Genomic DNA, 20,042 nt, shown 5'->3' with positions numbered 1-20,042 from the left:
AAGTCTTGAGTTTGAATCTAAACAAGAACATCTTATTTTTCTATATTTCAGTATTTCACCTTAATTGTTGTATTTGTTGCGTGTTTAAATATAAGTGATACGAATTAGTAACAATTGAATAGTAGTAATTAGCCAAATTATAGTTATTAGCCTCTATAGTATAGAGGTTTAGAGGCTGCGTACATCCCACCTTCCCTAGACCCCACTTATGGGAATACACTGGAATGTTGTTGTTGTAACCTCTAAACTATAGAGGTTTATGAAAATTCCTTTTATTTTTTTTTTCAAAAATCACAATTTTTATGTCCAAACGCCTAGTTGGATGCATATTATCCCACACTTTAATGCACATGTCATATGGATGGAGCATAGGGAGCAAGTGGTATGCTACAACTAATACTCAAAATTTGCATACTTTACCGGATACTTTATCAGGTAAGTTTACAGTCATTTAATGTAGCAGCGACCACAACTATATTGGTTACCAGTCCTCCATTCCTGCTTTTTGAAGGTCAAAAATCTTATTTTCATTTCCTTCCATGTTACAACAGACTAAGGTCTCAAAACATCAGAGACAAGAATGGATACGTTTATGCTACGATACAACACTCAGCAATATTCCAGCAATTTCCAATTCTTCAAACAAATTACAGAAATGGCAAACTCTATCGACTATAGATGCATCTGCCCAAATGATCTCGACGAAGCCTCTTCATAAATTTAAACAGCAGCGGGAGTTTTGCTGTCAATAGACTTGAGCACTTCTTCACCCATTTCCTTGCAACCAACCAATTTCTGAAAACAAGTGTTTCAGCTCATTCAGCAAGTTTGATATGAAAACAATTAGTTACTAAAACTAAATTTCAGCATTCAAGTTATTTGGTCCAGCCTATGATAACAGTGAGAAATATTAACTTATTTTTTGCTTTTGTTGGATGTTTGCCGCATGTCCAAATGTCTTTCAAGTGCAAGATCAGACAGATGAAAATTCACAACCAAGAAGCACTGAGATCTTAATGACTTACACCCCCACCCCCACCCCCACCACAAAAATCCCGAGGAGAAAAATACTAGATAAAACTCACATGTCCTGCTGAATGAATGTCACCAGTACGAAATCCTCGATTTAAGGCGTCTAAAACAGCTGCTTCAATTCTCTGAGCAGCCTTCTCCTCACCTAGGCCATATTTCAAAAGCATAGCAGCGCTGAGCACTGTAGCTAAGGGGTTTGCTTTATCCTGCATGTTAAAGTTAGTGTGTATACATAAATATATGCCCAATTTCCAAAAAACACAAGAAGTTTGCTACTGTAATAGTTATACAGCAGGAAAAGGAGGAAGAAAAAAAGAGAAAATAAAGGAAGACCATAACCGACCTGCCCAGCAATATCAGGAGCAGAACCATGTATAGGTTCAAATAATCCAGGTCCCTAGAGGCAACAGGTGCCAAAAGTAAAAAGAGATTAAAGTAAAGAATTTGTCGTGAGAACGGAAAAAATAATACTTCCAAAGAAAGGAGATTATCTGGCAATACCGTTTCACCAAGACTGGCAGAAGGAAGCATCCCGATACTTCCTGTAATCATTGATGCTTCATCGGACAGGATATCACCAAATATGTTGTTTGTCACAATTGTATCAAACTGCATTATGATTGTTTAGAGGATCAACTCCATGGAACTAGTGTGTCATCAGTGTGCTAAGACCAAACTTGAGAAACAAGAGTTGTAAAAGTATATTCCAAAGATAAATGGAAACCTGCTTCGGGTTGCGAACAAGTTGCATGGCTGCATTATCAACATACATGTGAGAGAGCTCTACATCAGGATACTCTGAGGCAAGTGCTGTAACTGTCTTCCTCCAAAGCATAGAGGCCTGGCCAATATCTCAAAATCATGAACTCTATCACTTGCTTACACACTATTTCTTTTTTAATGTTTAATACAGAAACTTCAAATTTGAGCATATCCTACTTTGCAGACAAGTGTCAATTGTATGCTCCCTCTAAAAGCATTTAAAAAGACCAGGACCATCAGAGAATCAGATTGTGGTGTAATTCTTGAAATCACAATGGGTTACTTTGGCTAAGATAGATTTGCTAAAAGTTCTAATCAGAATTAATGGAGTAAAACATAATTGATAGCATCCACGTAAAGACTCAACGCACACATAAAAAAGAGAGGAAAGTGTCCTATGAGCATAATGTTGAATGCAAATATATAGGGGAAGAAAAGAAGGGCTGAGGAACGCAGAGAGAAAGATTAGCCTTTACCTCCAAAACATTTGCTTTATCCACGCTACAGAGTTTTCCTCGACGCTTCCTTGCAGTTTCAAATGCAATACGTGCAATTCTTTCGATCTGAAAAGAAATTAAGCCGAATACTAGTAATGTAAAGTTCAGGAACAAAGTCAGGTAAAAAATTTGATCTCAACAAGTCTGATATCTATCCTACTTTTAGTAACAGAAAGATCTTATTGGATTTAGTTTCTGTGAACTTTAACAGTGATTGTACGACAATGAAAAGAGTTAAGTTAGATAAGCAAAACTAATAACTTGAAATCTTACATACACAATGATGCTTGGCAATAGGTCCAATGCTGGATAACATACTAGGCTTTTTGTTATATTTAGCAAGCACAGCAGGAGGCATTTTTTAAGCAAAATACCTCATATGCTGCATACACTTCAGTGTTGAAACCTATTTCCTGGCCATTTTCATTAGTGCTGATACCTCTTGGTTCACCAAAATAAATACCTATTAACATGAGGAAGAAAGAGTAAGTTGTGATCAAGGAGAGAGCCATCTATAGAAAGAAAAGTCAAGAAACAACTTAATGATGGCGGAATCTGATTTGAATATAAATGGCTGTGACCAATTCCATACTAACCTCCTGTAAGTTCCCTAACAACCATTAGGTCTACACCTTCAGCAACTTCTTTCTTCAAAGTTGAAGCATCTACTAACTGCATTAAGTAAAGGAATATGAATATGAAGGAATTCCACGGAAACTCATGTGTGATTTACACATACAATGATTTCAAAGACAAGTTCATCAAGCGTATGTTTCCGGTTTGGCAATAAATGATAGTGAATGATGACTTTGTAGAAGAGAGACTAAATTTACACAACTGTAGAGGTCAGATGTCTTGCAAACAAAAAAAAGGAGCCAAAAAGGCTCATGTCTTCAAGAGCACATGCAGGCCAAACTGTAAAAGATGAAAATATTTGAACTCATGAATAAGCAGCTTAGAAGTATCCAATACTTGTTAATAGACAATCCACTTCTAGCATATTTTGCCACATGTAACTCATAATGGTTTCAACTAAAACATTTGTTCCTCGCACTTATAAAAGAAGCGAACCAAAAGCGAAAATTTTTGAGGAAAAGAAGGAATGAGGGAGGATTCTGGGCAGAGAGAAAGAGAGACGGACAGGACAAAGATTTTTGGATGCCATCAGGCAGTCATCACATATTTATGCATTTCCACTTCTCTGGTTATCATAATATGAAGGATATATCCACTATATTAAAAATTGCCAACTTTAAAATGGGAATACACTACATTTCTGCTCATTATGATCTTTCTTATTTTTCTTTCCCTTTTTTTTTTGAGTAAGGAACATAATTGATTCTTGTAACACAAGTTAAAAAATAAGAGCAAAAAAGAAGACAAAGGTAGAGGCAATCTAATTTTGGACCAACTTCTACAATTAAAGAAAAATGCACTGGGGACAATAGACAACATACTAGAAAAAAGGCTAGTTAGGCTATTGTTTTATTAGTCCCATGCTAGGTATTTAAGAACGTCCTCTCCCCCTAAATACAATACAAAACAAGATCACTCTATCAAATTTCTCTTTCTCAGTGTTATCAAAGGCACGCTTAAGCCCTGAAATGAGGCTCAGAATATGTTGAGCGCTTTGCCTCGCTTAACGGGCGCTTCAAGTGTTGTCATCACGGCTCTAGGCATACTTTTCCTTGCTAACGAGAGTAATCCGGAAGAGGCGACACTAAAACAATTGATATTTCATTTTATCGTAAATTTTCTTCAATTTCTTTGTCCAGATATATTTGGTATTCATGCTTATAGAAATTAGTCTTGGATTACGCATACATATTTATAGTTTTTCTGCATTTGCGCCTTTCTTCATTAAAGCCCACGCTTTATTTGCGCTTAAAGTCCCAATAGACCTTAGAGTTTTTTTGCACTTTTCGCCTTTGATAACGCTGCTCTTTCTTTGTACCACTCAATGACAACCGGTCCTGCCAGCTCTACTATCCTCCACCACTTACTAGCTTCAAAGCACAATCTTGGGTTTTTTTTTATAAGGTAAATTGTATTAATCAAAAGGGAGAAAACTCCTGTATACAAGAAGTATACCAAAAAGTAGAGAATTTACATCAGAACATGATTCTCTACAAATGACGCACAATCTTCTATACAAGTAGGGCCTATATGAGTGCACCAAAAAGCGATCAAAAGATAAAAGACTATTTTTAAGATGTGAAAAATGAGACTCAATCCCCTCAAAAGCTCTCCTATTTCTCTCCCAAGCACAATCTTAGGTTTTTTGTACCCCATTCACAGCTAATGTTTAAAAAGGAATGTCAAAACTCGCCCGAGATTCATCTTGAGGCGAGACAGCCTCTAAAAGCCTCAAAACGCCCTGAGGCAATCATTGAGGTCTTAAGTCTCATGGGGTATGCTAGGATAAGTGGGGCATTCACATGCACTTTACCCTTGTGTTGTTCACTTAATATGCTCCATGAACGCCTAGTAAAATACTTCATGTCTTGAATCCTCTACCCAATACACGTCGCACATTTAGGTCTTAAATCTTCTTTTAGGTATTTCACCCTAACTAATATGTTCTTCTATAATTAGCACTTTGGTTACTTATAATCCACAAACGTTATTATGCTCAGATAGTAAATTAATTTTTCTACATGTTTTTCTATAGAACTTTAAGAAATTTTATAAACATTTTCTATAGATTTTCCTATTATAATCTATATTCTTAACAATTGTTGGGCTAACTCCCTTTAAGAATTAGTGGGGCTTATGCCTCTTTCCCGGGACTTACTCCCTTTCACATGATACATTACACACCTTGTCCTGTGCCTCCGCCTTTTATAATACAGCCTCCAACAACAAAAATCACTAACATACTTCCACACTCACTAGACTGCTCATACTCATTACAACTAGAACCCTCTACTCAGATAAATCTTCCAAAATTACTTTCTGATCAATTGTATGGTGTTCCAGGAGGCTGCTCATGTCAAAAAGTGCAGGGAGATGTATGTGCTCTCTATGTGAACCTTTCTATTCAGTTTTTGATTGCATGTTTCCATATCTCTGAGTAATTGACGCAGAGACTTTTTATTAAAATCCAAATAGGTGTGTCAAAAGAATCCAATCCAGAATTCACTTAGACGATCTTCCTCTTTATGCTAATCATAAAGAGTCTTAAGCAACTGAAAGCAAAAACTGATAGCAGTTGAGAAATACTCTCAAATTTTTTGACAGGTAATAATGATATGACATTCTTAAGCAACTGAAAGCAAAAAATACCTGTGGTAAAACAGTTGCAGGTCTCAAGTTAGCAAACACCTTCAAGGCTCCTCGAAGGTGAAGCAATGCCATCTCAGGCCTCAAATGTCTTTCATTATTGTCCCATTTATATCTTTGAATTTAGATGCAAGAAAAATCCAACAAAAGAAACTAGAACATGAGATTTCAGAAGAAAAAAGAACCTATGAAATATAACAAAATATTCGGAAAAAGACCCTATCGTGTAGTTACCCTCCAATTGCTCCAAGAAGAATAGCATCAGATTTCTTTGCAGAACTGAGAGTCTCATCAGGCAATGGCACTCCTACAGCATCCAAGGCAGCCCCTCCCACATGCATCTCTTCGAACCCAATATTAAATCCTGTTATGTTTACAAGAGTTAAAGCCTTAACCAAAAAAAACAAAAACATTCAAATGAAGCGTGAAAAATCACCACATATAAATTACTCCTGTCCCAAGAAAATTGGAGCGGGCAACTAATCTAATTTCCAATATGAACTTTTATTTCTACACAGTGGTGCCTAGGCCAGCTTGCGCACTAATTACTACGAACTTGGGCACCATCATCAACGGCTCAACTATGCCTCAGTCCCAAGCAAGCTGGAGTCCACTATATGAATCCTCATTGACCATGTTACTCCATATAAACTCATATCAGCTATGCCTCAGTCCAAGCAAGTTGGAGTCCACTATATGAATCCTCATTGACCATGTTACTCCATTTAAACTCATCTCATGCCAATATTATACAAAATAAAAACAAAGTACTAGAAATTATTTATATTTTCCACTGACTGATGTATAAGAACATGGACATAAAGTTACAATGTTTATACTAGTTAAACTTAGAAATTGGAGCAATTTTACTTCATTTCGATTTCCTAACCATGTTCTCAAAATTTCCAGCTCAACAAGATGAAACAAAACTAGAAAATTTGGTTCACTAGAAAATCAACTAAGAATTTAGCACAAATAAGTCAAAGTTATCCACTCAAATAGCTGGAAAAATACATAACCAAGAACATATCAGTCCAAAACTCAGCATGGAGAAACAAAATGTGGGAAATCATGGAGATCGAAATAAACCGAACTCAAAAAAAAAATCAAACTTGCATTGAACCCAGTGTCCCAAAGCATTCGCGAAAATCCAAGCAATGCTTCAAAATTACAACAGAGAAGCACCCCCACCCCTCTTCACCAAACATTATCCCAGAAAACACATTCCTAATTGAATAAAGAACATTTGCAGTTACTTGAAGAGGAGAGGAATTAATTTCAGAATTACAAATACTCATTTCAGCATTATCTAATGAAAGAGTGATTATCCTGAGATTTACCAGTAAATTCAAAGGCAGAGCCAGGATTTGAAGTTTATTGGTTTAGAGTTCCAGTCCTTTAAAGTTAAAGTTATTGGGTTCTAAATTACTTTCTTCGTCCTAATTTATGTGATACTCTTTCTTTTTAGTCCGTCCCAAAAAGAAAGACACGTTTCTATATTTAGTAACAATTATCTATAGTTCATTTTTTTTTTTAATTTGCACCGGGTGTCCGAGTCTCTTCGAGCCCCGACTAATCCCGGGGGTGCACAGGCCCTCGGCAAGGAGTTTCCCGCAAGTGCACCACGGTTAATTCAGGATTTACCCAGTCCGATGGGCCTCAAAAATTGTTTGCACCCAGTGGGTTTCGAACTTGAGACCTTGAAAGGGAGCAAACCCAAAGCTCAAGTCAATTGCCACCATGCCAACCTCGAGGGTTTATAGTTCATTTTATACTACAAGTTTCAAAATTTTCTTTTTTTCCTTTTTTTCTTTAAACTCCGGAGCACTATCAAATATATTGGGACAAAGGGAGTAATAATTTGTACATATACAATAAGACAATCTACCAAACCCGTAACCAAAGAGCTAGCTCCGTCCTTGCCAGTAATTACCTCATAAATGACCTACACAATTACCTCATAGCTTGCTGATTGTGTAAATATTTTTTTAAATAAAATTACTTACACAATTATAAGCATATAGTAGCAAAACTACATTACAATTGCTATCAGCAAACTTGTTTACAAATGCAGTAAAACTAAGTCAAACACACTCGAATATTTTATTTGAATACCTTCAAGGGAAGCGACGAGTTGGAGGGCATTTTTGGCAACAGAAATAACTTCAGGGCCAATACCATCGCCGGGAAGAAGAGTGATGTTGTAGCTTTTGGTGGGTGAGGCCGCGGAACAGCGAAGAGTACTCCATTTAGCGGCGTGTTTGGGCAGCGTTTTTGAATGAAATTGGAGTTGGTTTAGAGGTGTTGCAGTGAATTGTAAGGAAGCCGCCATTGTTGAGACTCTGAAGCTGAAAGCTTTCCAAAGTTAGCACGTGGGGAGGGTGAGGATTTTGGGTGGAAGCCGAATCGGTCCAGTTATTTTATACGGGTTTAGGCCCAGTTGGTCCATTCTATTGGCACCTACTATTTGTTACTATCCTATATTACTAGGGGTGTTCATGGTTCGGTTTGATCGGTTTTTGATTAAAATCAAAACCAAATTATTTAATCGGTTTTTAAAATTTAAAACCAAAACCAAACCAAATTAAATACAAATCATCGGTTTGATTGTCATTGGTTTGGTTCGGTTTTTCGGTTCGTAGTAAACTAATAATAAGTCGATAATAGTGAAACAACACTAGACAATAATCTGAAAATAATTTGCTAAATTTATACTTTTTTATATATTTCTTTCGGAACTGAAAATTTATTTACCTCTTTATATGAAAAGAATGAATAAAAAACAATTAAAAGTTTGCTTTCTCAAGCTTTAGCCACTGTAGTCCTGCAATTTGAGTTTGCTTTCTTTACTCTAATGGTATGATTTTTTTAACTCTTCTGTTAGGCAAAAGTATGTACGGAGGGTTAGAGAATTAAAGTCTTTTAAGGAAAAGAAAATTGGTCGATTCCTATTGGTTTGGGCTTTGACAATCTTTTAAGATATAAGTAGGATAAACCAAAATTCAAAATAACAATTAAATTGCATAAAATATTTAAAATTATTTAAAAAAGATATTATATTGTATATAATTAGTCGGTTTGGTCGGTTTAATTTTCGGTTTTTTATAATAGAACCAAAACCAAACCAAATATTATCGGTTTTTAAAATTTAAAACCAAAACCAATCCAAATCAAAAAAAATATCAATTTACTTAATTGGTTTGGTTTGGTTTTCGGTTTGGATCGGTTTTCCGTCAAACCGTGAACAGCCCTACCTATTACTAAAAGAATTTTATTCTACACCAAAAAAAGAGAGTCTATAATCAACTCTATATACTACTCATGGTGGGTTTAATAAACATTTTTTTATAATATATTAATTAATGTTATGTTTCGATGAAAATGAAAAATGCATTGACGAATAGTGGGTTGATTTAAAAAAATTATCATATTTTTAATAATAAATTATCTGATTTTATTTCTAAGTAATTTCTGTAAATACTTTTACAATCATAATGCATAAAACTTAAACTCTGTATAATATGTTGCTCTCTCTCTCTATCCGATTTTTGTGATACTATTAAAGAATTTGATTTAACAAATAACAATATAGTAGTTATAGTTGAAAAAAGTACTCTAATATATTATCTCATTTAATCAAGCTTCTATAATCTGTTTATTTTGAAAAATATTTCTTTGTCAAAAGTATTGTGAGCACGTGATTTTTGCCACGCTTAAATTACTCCTATAAATTCCTTAGAATTAGAATTTTTCTTTATTATTTGAATTTTTAGGAACTCATTGCATGATTTTGTGTCTTGTTTGCATTTTTTTTTGTGCACTTTTAGTTGCCATAATGCATGAAAAAAGATACAAAAATAGTAGTTAATTAGCATTACTAAAATAAGAGAAAAATAACAAAAATAGTCTTTTACAATTTTAAATTTTACATTTTTTTATATTTTTTGATTTAGTTCCCTCTTAAAATAGGAACTAGTTAATTAGTATCATCTTAGATTTAATTTGGGTCATTTTTATTTTGCATAATAAAATCAGAAAAATAAAATAAAAAGAGATAATGAGTAAAATACACAAACAAATAAGAGAAGAAAAACAAAAGAAATTAAATAACAAGGAAAAGGAAATTGGGCTGTTACACTGAAGTAATTCTGAGCCCAAATACACGCCCAACCCTTTGGCCCAAACCAACCCTCAACCCAGTCCCTGATCCGGTCCAGAGACGCCCAAAACGACGTCGTTTTGATGTCAATGGATCATGACCGTCCATACCTTCAAATCCAACGGCCCTCAATTAATATAGATTCTACATAAAATTGTCCGAAAATCCAGAAAACCTAAAAGACATCCCCTTTCTTCCTCGTACACTCTCTGTAACTCCGCCGGAGCCGCCGCCGCCGGCGAACACCACCATCGCCGTTCACTCCCAAAATTACACCCTTGATTCCCCTCTGCCTCCTCTGTCCGAATCCATAATACATTTCTCTCAAATCCCATCCCAGGCCTTCGAATCTTAAATCTAAATTCTCCGGCCAAGACGTTACTTATCCCAAATCGACCCAAATTAACACCACTAGACCGCCTGAGCCTCCTCTACACAACCCCCCTAACCGCGTCCCTCGAATCTTGCCGGACTTGCTCGAATCTTCATTTAAGTTTTTCTGGCCAAAACCCATATTGCCCCAAAAACGTTCAAATTGATACCATAGGGTCGCTAGGCTTCCCTCATGAGGAATTTGTCATCATTAGGGCTCAAACATCACCGGAAATGGTCATACTGTGAGTTCGAGAGTTGGCCGGATTTGCTTCTGTTTAGTAAGTTTCTACTAATTGTTGTTTAATTTTGTCTTCATGATTGATGCATGTTTTCACTTAGGCACATACGCTGATCTCTGCCTTCATCTCTTCTTTTAAGTTTCGTGCCTTTTCTTTTCTTTAGTCGTCCATGCTAATTAGGGTAAAGTCTGTATTAATTCATGTGTCTTAAATTGTTTAGCTTAGTTTAGTCGGGTAAAATAGTAAACAGTTTTTCTGATTCATTTTAGTTTGAACTCTTAGGATCCATTCATAGTAATCCTGTTATGATTAAGTTTGTGCTTCATGATTACAAGCATTATTTTATTTGTGTTAGTGTGTTCTGCAGTAGCTGGTTTCATTGGTTAAATTCTAGTTATTAGTTAAACATTAGATTAGCTTTCTTATGGAATGTTCACTGATTTGATAGAATGATCTTAGCATGGTTGGTTCATTCTGATTGCTAAGAACTCTTATTAGTTTAGGAGAAGTAGTTATAGCTGTCTTGGTTGATAATTAACTATTAGTTTAGTCAAAGGGTTGGGTGTTAATTGTAGTTCTAGCTCAATCCCAGGGGTATTTGGGTATTTAGGGCTGGGCAGAAGTGTTGTAGATTATACCTGAAACTCCTAGAACCTTCTAGATAAGGGGTAAAGTTAGATTTCAGAAAATGAGTATACTTACTTGAGTCACAAGTCAACAAATAAGGGGTAAAAACTTAAAATAAGGAGGGACTAAAACAAAACCAAAAATCTGATTGCTCACCTCATTTGTTGCCTACAAAAGGCATCACAAAGGCCTGGATAAGAGGTCAGCTTCAGCCATCAAAGATTCCCACTAAAAGCCCTCTCTCCTTTTCTCTAAATTTCAGATATGCATTTGAAATTCAAATATACAAAAATACAAAAACATCAGAAAACAGAAAAACCAAAAACATTTCACTGTTTCATTGCATGTTTTAGTCATTTTCAAATTCCTCTTTGGTTTTCTTGATTCCTGCTCTAAGCTCGAGTTCTAAAAGCTTTTGGAGGTGTTTAGTGACTTGTTAGAGTGAATTTGGGGTTACTTAGTTTGGATTTCGTTTGAGTTTTGTTCCAGTGAAGTTCTAGGGCATTTTAAGTTCAATCTCGGTTAAATTTAGGTGCATTCGAGTGATTTTTCTGGGTTGTGATTCAATTTATGGGCTGTGCATTTGCTGCTGATTGGTTATCTCTTGGTCTGTTGTTTGCTATCTACTGCTGGTGATTTACCTCTCCTTCTTCTCAATTTCAAATTCAGGTACACACTCCAATTCATGGCTGATGTAATCATAAATTGAACTGGAATGAGTTGATATTCAGATCTGTGATCATGTGTTCATTTGGATATATATGGCTGTAGTTGTTTAGTTGAGGAGTAGTGATATATATTTAGTTTGTTTGATTTGAATAGTATTAAGAATTGTTAATTGGAATCATTTCTGGACTGTCTGGATTGTTTAGTTGGTAATTGACCATGCCGTAGTTTCATTGTAACTAATACTTTGCTAGTTAAGCATTCTGTCTAAAGTTAAATCTGAAATGGTGCAGATATGTAATTGATTTGAACTGGTATGTGATATTCATGTCATTTCTGGTTTTAAGTTTCGCATGTATCTTCATAAATTCGTATGGTACTAGTTAATATAATATGTCACCAATGGCTTGTTTCATTGTTATGTAGTCAGATTTGGAATGAAGAATGACTTAGCTTATCTATGTTAGTATTAATAAAATAATCAAGTTAACTAGTGTGTTCAAACTAAAATTTGTTTGCAATTGATAACTGGAAACTAGCAATTCGAACGTGGTCAGGGAAATTAATTTGCTGCAAAGAGTTTGTTTTGGATTCCTAACCAATTGGTTCAAGGTAAAATGAACGCATTGTTTTACCATGATACATGTTCTTAAGCTTTCTCTTTATTTGAGTAGTCTTTGATTTCATCAGATAAGATATTTGAACCCTTTGTGTTAATATCCATAGACATTTGGTTTGGACCGTTGCTTCAGTGATCAACTACCACAGGCTGGGCCTCAATACTCAACTGGACGGCCCAAGTCTCGCTTAATTATGTGCCCGTTTTGGTACTGATTTGGAATATAGTTTTGTGGGCTCAAACTTGGCCATTTATTAAACAATGTCAACGAATTAAGCCATTTTCTTTATTTTTAGAGACACAATAAATAGAAAATCATAGTCACGTTAGGCTTGCCCTTTTAAATAAAATAAGAGATGAGCCTTGCCAAATAAAAATCTAAAATTGCGGGGCCCCCAATAAATATTATATTCAAATACTTAAAATTCGGGAAGGGCCGTTTAGCGAACTTCATGGCTTTCCCCCAAAATAATAATGCGTTAAACTCTTTAGGCGCGATTTTAATAAAATTACATTCCTAAACTCGGGTGCACATTTATGTGACCTAAATCCAAATCTCAACGGGGCCGAAATGTGTCAACAACCACGGGTGCATTGATGTGACGTGGTTCGAGATGCGTTTTCACAACGTTGTAATTCTATTAAAAAATAATAATAAAAGCGGCTTGAAGTTAACAAGTACATAAGATATAACATGTTTTAAAATCAGATATGTAGCCATTTATAATAGTTTAAGCGATCGTGCTAGAACCACGGGGTCCGGGGGCGCCTAACACCTTCCCTCGGGTCAACAGAATTCCTTACTTAGAATTTCTGGTTCACAGACTCCAATTGCGAAGTCAAAAATTTTCCTCGGTTCGGGATTCAAGATAAATCGGTGACTTGGGACATCAAAAGTCAAACCTATCCCAAGTGACGACTCTAAATAAATAAATAACCCCGATCCGAATAATGTCACTTTAAATAGAAAAACTTCCTTATACATTATCCTTCGGGGGAAGGGTGTAAAAAGGAGGTGTGACAAGTATTAGTTAACAAATATTTTTGAAGATAACAACTTATATTTGATTAATAACCTGTTTGGCCAAGTTTCTAAAATCAGTTAATTTTTAGAAGTACTTTTTTAGTGGGTGTTTGGACATAAGAAATGTAAGATTTCGAAAAAAAAATATTTTTTTTCAAGTAAAAATTGAAAATTCTATGCCCCAACATTGATTTTGAGAAAAAGTTTAAAAAAAAATATTTTAAAAAAAGTGAAAAAAATTGCATGGCCTAATAGGCTCTTAAAATGCTTTTCTAAAAAGTATTTTATGCAATTTGTGTTTGGTTAATTAATTTGAAAAACACTTTTTAACATCAATTAGTATTTGGCCAAACTTTTAAAAAGCGCTTCTAAGTATTTTAAAGTACTTTTCAAAAAAATATTTTTTCGAATAAGCTACTTTTTTCTGCTTCTAAAAGACTGCCTTTGCTTCTACTCAAAAATACTTTTTTTTCCTTCCAAAAGCTTGGCCAAATACCTCGTAATTCACTGAAACACAATTTTGCCAATATTAGAGCAATAATGTTGTGCTTGACCTAGGTTCTAAAAATGTTTTTGAAGAAAAATACTTTTTCAGCCTCTAAAATATAACTTCTATACTTTTAAAAAGTACGTAGAGCCCGTTTGGCTTAGCTGATTTAGAGTAGCTGATAAACATTAGGTGCTGAAAAGTATTTTTAAGTGCCGAAGCCAGAGGCGGACCCAAGATTTGAGCACGACGGGGGTACCACTGTGTGCTAATAACTAGCGATAAAATTCGGCGTGCAACTCTTTGAAAATTTAATGATTATAATGACTTATCATCCACGTATAAACAAAAAGAAGTTCTAAAGAAAAAAAAGAACAAAGAGAGATTTCTTCGCAAATTAGGTGCTATGGGAAGGAAAAATGTTTGATTAAGCACGTTTCGCGCTTTAAAATTTCTAATCTTTTAATTAAAAAAATGGGTCAGGAATCAAAAAAGACGTTCAAACTTTAAAGAAATCAAGATTAAAGGTATGTTAATAGTAAAAAAATAAAGAAGAGTCTAAAACTCTTAGTTTCCAATGTCGAGTCGGAGTCAATGTAAATGATGAAGAAGGCAGTGGCATAAAGGTTTGTATTTTTTTATTTGTGGAGTGATAAGTTGCAATTTGAAACTTTTAATTTTAAGGGATGAATTTGAAAGGAAAAAATTAATTAAGTTGACTATTATGTATTAGAAGTTAGAACTAAACTATAATTGAATTCAAAAAAATAAAGAAAAAAAAATAAAACCATTTGTTATTAAGTATAAAGCAAGTACGTTATATTCAATGAACTAAAAACGTTGAAGAAGGGATTCGAACACGGAACATCCAGCAAATAAAGGAATTTGAGCACCAACACAACCACTTCTGCCGTCCGTCTTATTGTGTCTAGGGGCACAACTAAAATATTTAAGGGGTCCTATATATAAGCGCAGATATATATAACATATATATACATGATTTTTGCCGAGGCTAACGGGGTCCCGTGACCCCTCTACATATAATGTAGGTCCGCGTCTGGCTGAAGCTAATTTAAAAAATAAACAGTTACGTGTTTGGATAAAAGTGTTGAAATTAATAATAAACAGTTAAAGAATTGGGTATACGAAGAGTTTTGTTTTAAAAAGAAGTATTTTAGGGATAGAATAGTAAATATTTTGGTCAAATCTAAAGTGCTTATAAGCTAAAATTTGATAAGTTGGGGGAGACCAACTTATGGCTTGCAGCTTATTTTTGGCTTATAAGCACTTAACTTATAAGCACTTTTAATTTTACCAAACGCGTAAATAAGCCAAAAAGTGCTTATAAGCCAGTTTGACCAGCTTATAAGCTTAGCCAAACACCTTCGTACTCCATCTTTTTCCTAAAAGTTTTGTCAAACATTTCAACTCGATTAAATAAGTATTTTTTTTATTAAACATAAGCACTTTTGGCTTCCCAAATAGAAGATAATACACTAAAAAAATACAATCTAACAAAATTTGAAATATTAAAAGTCGTAAAAAAAAACCGTCAACTGTCAAACATTTTGAAATATCTCACAAATGAAGTAATCCCGTATAGATTGGTCCAAACTATGTATTTGTATTATTAATTTAAAATCGAATAATTTAAAAAATTTAGAATTTGAAACCCACAAATTTAAAATTCCGACTTCGCATCTGATTAAAAAATTAGAACTTTTAACTTTTAACAACAATTAGATAGAAAACTATTTAGGTCCTTCTAAATAAAGAGGGCTAAATAAATCTCTAGGAGGCATAACTTAGGGTTTGGCACAATTTTCATATTTATCTATATCTATCTATGTTATATTAAAAGGAGAGTAGTAAAGCATGAGATTAAGCCAAGTGGCAAGCTAAAAAAAAACTTGGCAATTTTAAGACAACATTAAAAATTTGAATTACAAATGGAAACATAATTAATAGAAGTAGTAGTTCAATAAGAATTATTTTTTAATTATGATACAAATCTCTATTAGTAGTATAATTTAGTTAATATTTTTTTGTATAATTATGGTAGGGACGAAATAAATTATGGTAGGGACGAATTTTAATTAATTGATTAAGCTTTGTAACTGACCTTATTTTGGTACAATATACATTACTGTAGGTATCTTTAATTAAACTTTTTATGCATAATTCAGTTATGGTAGGTATCCTTTTTTGAGAAAGAATCAATTAAATTTTCGTTTTGTATCTTACACATTAATTTTAAGTTGAAATAGTAATTCCTTATTTAGTACAAACTTTGTATCTGACCTTATTTGGGTGCAATGTACATTACTGTATGTATCTTCAATTAAAATTTTGTGTATAATTCAGTTATGTTAAGTATCTTTTTTTTAGAAAGAATTAATTAAATTTTTATTTTGTCTCTTACACATTAATTTTAAGTTAGAATAATAATTTTTTATTTAGTACAAGCTTTGTATCTGACCTTATTTGTGAACAATATACATTACTATAGGTATCTTTAATTAAATTTTGTGTATAATTCAATTATGGTAGAAAAAATAATTAAATAGTAATATATATATAATGAGGTTATATTAATGTTGAAAATTTGGACAATAAATATTTTATACATAAATAAATATTTCTTAAAATAATAGTGAAAATATTGTTGCAACAATTAGAGTTTTTACGATTAATATTTGAATTGAGTATTGCTAGGTTAAGTTTGAAAGTATAAGATGATTTTTGGAAATGTGGTCCAATGGAGAAAATAGAAGAATAAGATATATTTGAATATGAGATGGGACTTTTTTTTAATATGATAAAAAAATTCATATTTAAGAATATGAGCAATAGAGTCAAAGGTACTATTGAAATAATTTTTATTTATTATTTGTATTATATTAAAATAAATGTGATAAAAGTGGATATTAAATTCAAGTAAACTAATAAAAAGCATATGACAACGTTAATAATACTAAGTATTGAATATACAATAGCAAAATGAGAAACAAACAAAGAAAAACTCAAAATTTCTATCATAAAGAACAAAAAAGAATAAAACTTATTTAAATTTGATATAAAAAAGTTTTTTTAAGTATGATAAAAAATGGCCATGATGTGGATAAGGCCATATAACTGAAGTTTAATAGATTAAAAAAAATTATAAAATCAAAATATTAATAAATTAGAGATAATGTGAGGTTATTTTTACTAAGAATTAGTTTTAAAAATAAAATAAAGTAAATATATAATGCTTAAAAATATTATTAATAAATCTGAACAATTTGATAATTTTTGGTATTAATTTTAGATAAAATAAATATTTATTTCAAGATTAACAAATCATACATCGATTTATATAATAATATTAAAGGATATAAATAGATTATGATATAAAATAAAGAGGCATGTTAATGAAAGCCACATAAGAAAATAAAATACTATATATTAGGTAACTTAATAGCAAAAATCAAAAATTTAAAAATATTTAATATTAGAAATAGAAGGGAAAGACGATTTGAACTTGATTAAAATTATGGTTAAACACTCAAACTATGGATAGGGCTACAAAATTAAAGTTTTACTAGATAAAAAACTAAAAATTAGATAACAAATTAAAACTAAGGAAATACAAAATAAATATCTCGTGTGGGTAATTTTATGAACGAAAATTAAAGTCTATTTGTATCCTAACGTTAAAAGAGAAAGAAAATTTAATTACACGTGATACAAAAAATAATTATAAGAAAATTCAATAGATTTAAAATATAATAATAAAAAAATAACTATTAATCTTTTAAACTAATTCAAAGTTATAACTTAAAATAAAATGTGATATTATATATTTTGTTTATTGGTAAAATATTAATGTAAAAAACTAATTAAAAATTCATAGTAGGGAAGAAGATGTATAAAGAGGAAAATAGAGATAGTGTGAGAATATTTATACTTTGAATTAATTAAGTATAAGTATATTAAATAATTAAATAATACTCAAAAATATTATTGAAAGATTTAAATGAAAATAGAGTTCCAAGTAAGAGGATAAAAGTACAAAAATAAATTAAATTTTAGGAATAAAAAAATTTATATTTATAAATGTTTATCAAAAGGGTAATAAGCAAGATATCGAGTCAATTGGTAAGCTAACAAAAGATCACATGAATATAACATTATTAAGTAATAGATAATGCAATAACTATAAGCAAAGATTAAAGAGAGAGTTGTTTTGGGTGAAAAGGTAGAAGGATAAGACTTATTCGAATTTGCGGTGAAACATAAAGTGGTAGTAAGAATTTTGTTAAATAATATGCTCAAACAAAACATATCACAAACGTGATATGTTTAGTATTATTTAATATTGACCACAAAATAAAATACAAGTACTAAATCAAGGAGTTAGATTGTTACAGATATAAAATAAAAATATAAATAAAAAGAAACATGTTATTTGGAAGTTTTAAAATTTAAGGTAATTCCAATAATTCAAATTCTAATTTGATATTTGTATCCGTGCATCGCGCGGGTACTAATACTAGTTATATTAAAAGGAGAGTAGTTTGCATTGTGGTTAAGCCAAGTGACAAGTTAAAATGATGCCACTTGGCAATTTTAGGACAACAATAATATAAAAAAATATAAATGGAAATATAATTAATGGAAGTAGTTGAATGAAATAGATCTTCTACATAATCTAAATTGATCTTAGACAAATCTAATCTATATATCTATATTTATATTTATATGTATATCTATATTTATATATTGATCCACTTATAAATCTATATCTATATGATATTAAAAGGAGGGTAGTGAAGCATGAGGTTAAGCCAAGTGGCAAGCTAAAATTAAGCCACTAATTTTAAGACAACATTAATAATTATGAATTATAAATAGAAACATAATTAATGGAAGTAGTTGAATGAATCTTATACATGATCTAAATAGATCTTAGACAAATCTAATCTATATGTCAATATTTATATTTATGTGTAATTTTGTATCTATATATATATATATGTGTATATATATATATATATATATATTGATCCACTCATAGATTTATATTCTATATTAATATAGAATATCTATATTATATTAAAAGGAGAGTTGTGAAGCATGAGGTTAAGCCAAGTGGCAAGCTAAAATGAAGCCACTTGGCAATTTTAAGACAATATTAATAATTATGAATTATAAATAGAAACATAATTAATGGAAGTAGTTGAATGAATCTTATATATGATCTAAATAGATCTTAGACAGATCTAATCTATATGTCAATACTTATATTTATGTGTAATTTAGTATCTATATATATAATTAAATCTATATATTGATCCACTTATAGATTTATATTTTATATTAATATAGAATAGTATAATTTAGTTAGCCTTTTGTGTATAATTCAATTATGGTAGATCTTCTTTTTTTTTGACAAGGAATGCATTGAAATATACGTTATATTACATATTCTTTTTTTATTTGCAACAATAATTATTTATTTAGTACAAGCTTTGTATCTGACCTTATTTGTGTACAATATAATTATTGTAGGTATCTTTAGTTAAACTTTTGTGTATAATTCAGTTATGGTATGTCTTTTTTTTTTTGACAAAGAATCAATCAAAATTTTAATTTTGTAGCTTACACATTCCTTTTGAGTTTAAATAATAATTCTTTATTTTAGAAAATAAATATTGCAATTAACCTGATCTATTTACAATATAATTACTATAGGTATCTTTTTTGACAAGGAATATCAAATTAATAATCGGAAAAAATATTTGTTGGGAAATTGTATAGAAATTCTTGATTTATATTACCATATTTGGAATAATATGGTAATGAAAGACGTCTATTACCATATTTCTATTTTTTATTAGACAATTAAGTTCATGTGTTTCCTCTATGCTTCCATATTTGATGAGCTAAACTAGGAAGAAAGACGCATTATGATTCTATAAAAAGAAATTAAGCTGGCCTTATAAATTTTCATTTGTGCTTCATTGTTGAATCTAGAGAGCTGGATCTCTTTTTATTAAGCAAAATTTGTAAATGTGTAAATATAGTAACTGTATATTATGTATCTATATTTGTTAGAGGTGTGATATTCTATAAGATATTATAGGAATATGATATTTTGAGAATATTCTTAGGAGAAATTTTAGGGAGTATGAGCTTAAACTCATGTATATATACTCTTCTTTCTGGAAACGAGAAAGCAGGTTAGATCCATCTAAAAGTTGTGCAAACTCTTCTGTATTGCCTTTCCCG

The 20,042-nt window shown here is 31.8% G+C and overlaps 1 protein-coding gene across 1 annotated transcript; it reads right to left on the bottom strand.

Moving 5' to 3' along the window:
• Positions 1-502: 502 nt before the first annotated feature.
• Positions 503-8,011, bottom strand: LOC104242144 (3-isopropylmalate dehydrogenase 2, chloroplastic-like). Its single transcript, XM_009797143.2, has 11 exons — positions 7,689-8,011; positions 5,808-5,937; positions 5,577-5,688; positions 2,888-2,963; positions 2,666-2,754; positions 2,271-2,357; positions 1,757-1,873; positions 1,534-1,641; positions 1,376-1,429; positions 1,086-1,238; positions 503-795 (listed from the first exon to the last, which is right to left on the bottom strand). Exons 1-11 carry the CDS (start codon positions 7,903-7,905, stop codon positions 721-723), a joined length of 1,218 nt encoding a protein of 405 aa, XP_009795445.1. The 5' UTR covers positions 7,906-8,011; the 3' UTR covers positions 503-720.
• Positions 8,012-20,042: the final 12,031 nt, after the last annotated feature.

The sequence above is a fragment of the Nicotiana sylvestris genome, chromosome 12, assembly GCF_000393655.2.
Source record: "Nicotiana sylvestris chromosome 12, ASM39365v2, whole genome shotgun sequence".
Lineage (NCBI taxonomy): Eukaryota > Viridiplantae > Streptophyta > Magnoliopsida > Solanales > Solanaceae > Nicotiana > Nicotiana sylvestris.
Note: the sequence above shows the minus strand (reverse complement) of the source record. Positions and strands in the feature narration are given on the sequence as shown.

Bases quoted from the DNA above. Each gene is read 5' to 3' on its own strand.
- LOC104242144 (XM_009797143.2), bottom strand. From the start codon at position 7,905: ATGGCGGCTTCCTTACAATTCACTGCAACACCTCTAAACCAACTCCAA. The intron at 2,358-2,665 runs GTATTTTGCTTA...ATTTCTTTTCAG, and splicing joins AAGTGTATGCAGCATATGAG to ATCGAAAGAATTGCACGTAT. The intron at 1,430-1,533 runs GTATTGCCAGAT...TGTTGCCTCTAG, and splicing joins CTGCCAGTCTTGGTGAAACG to GGACCTGGATTATTTGAACC.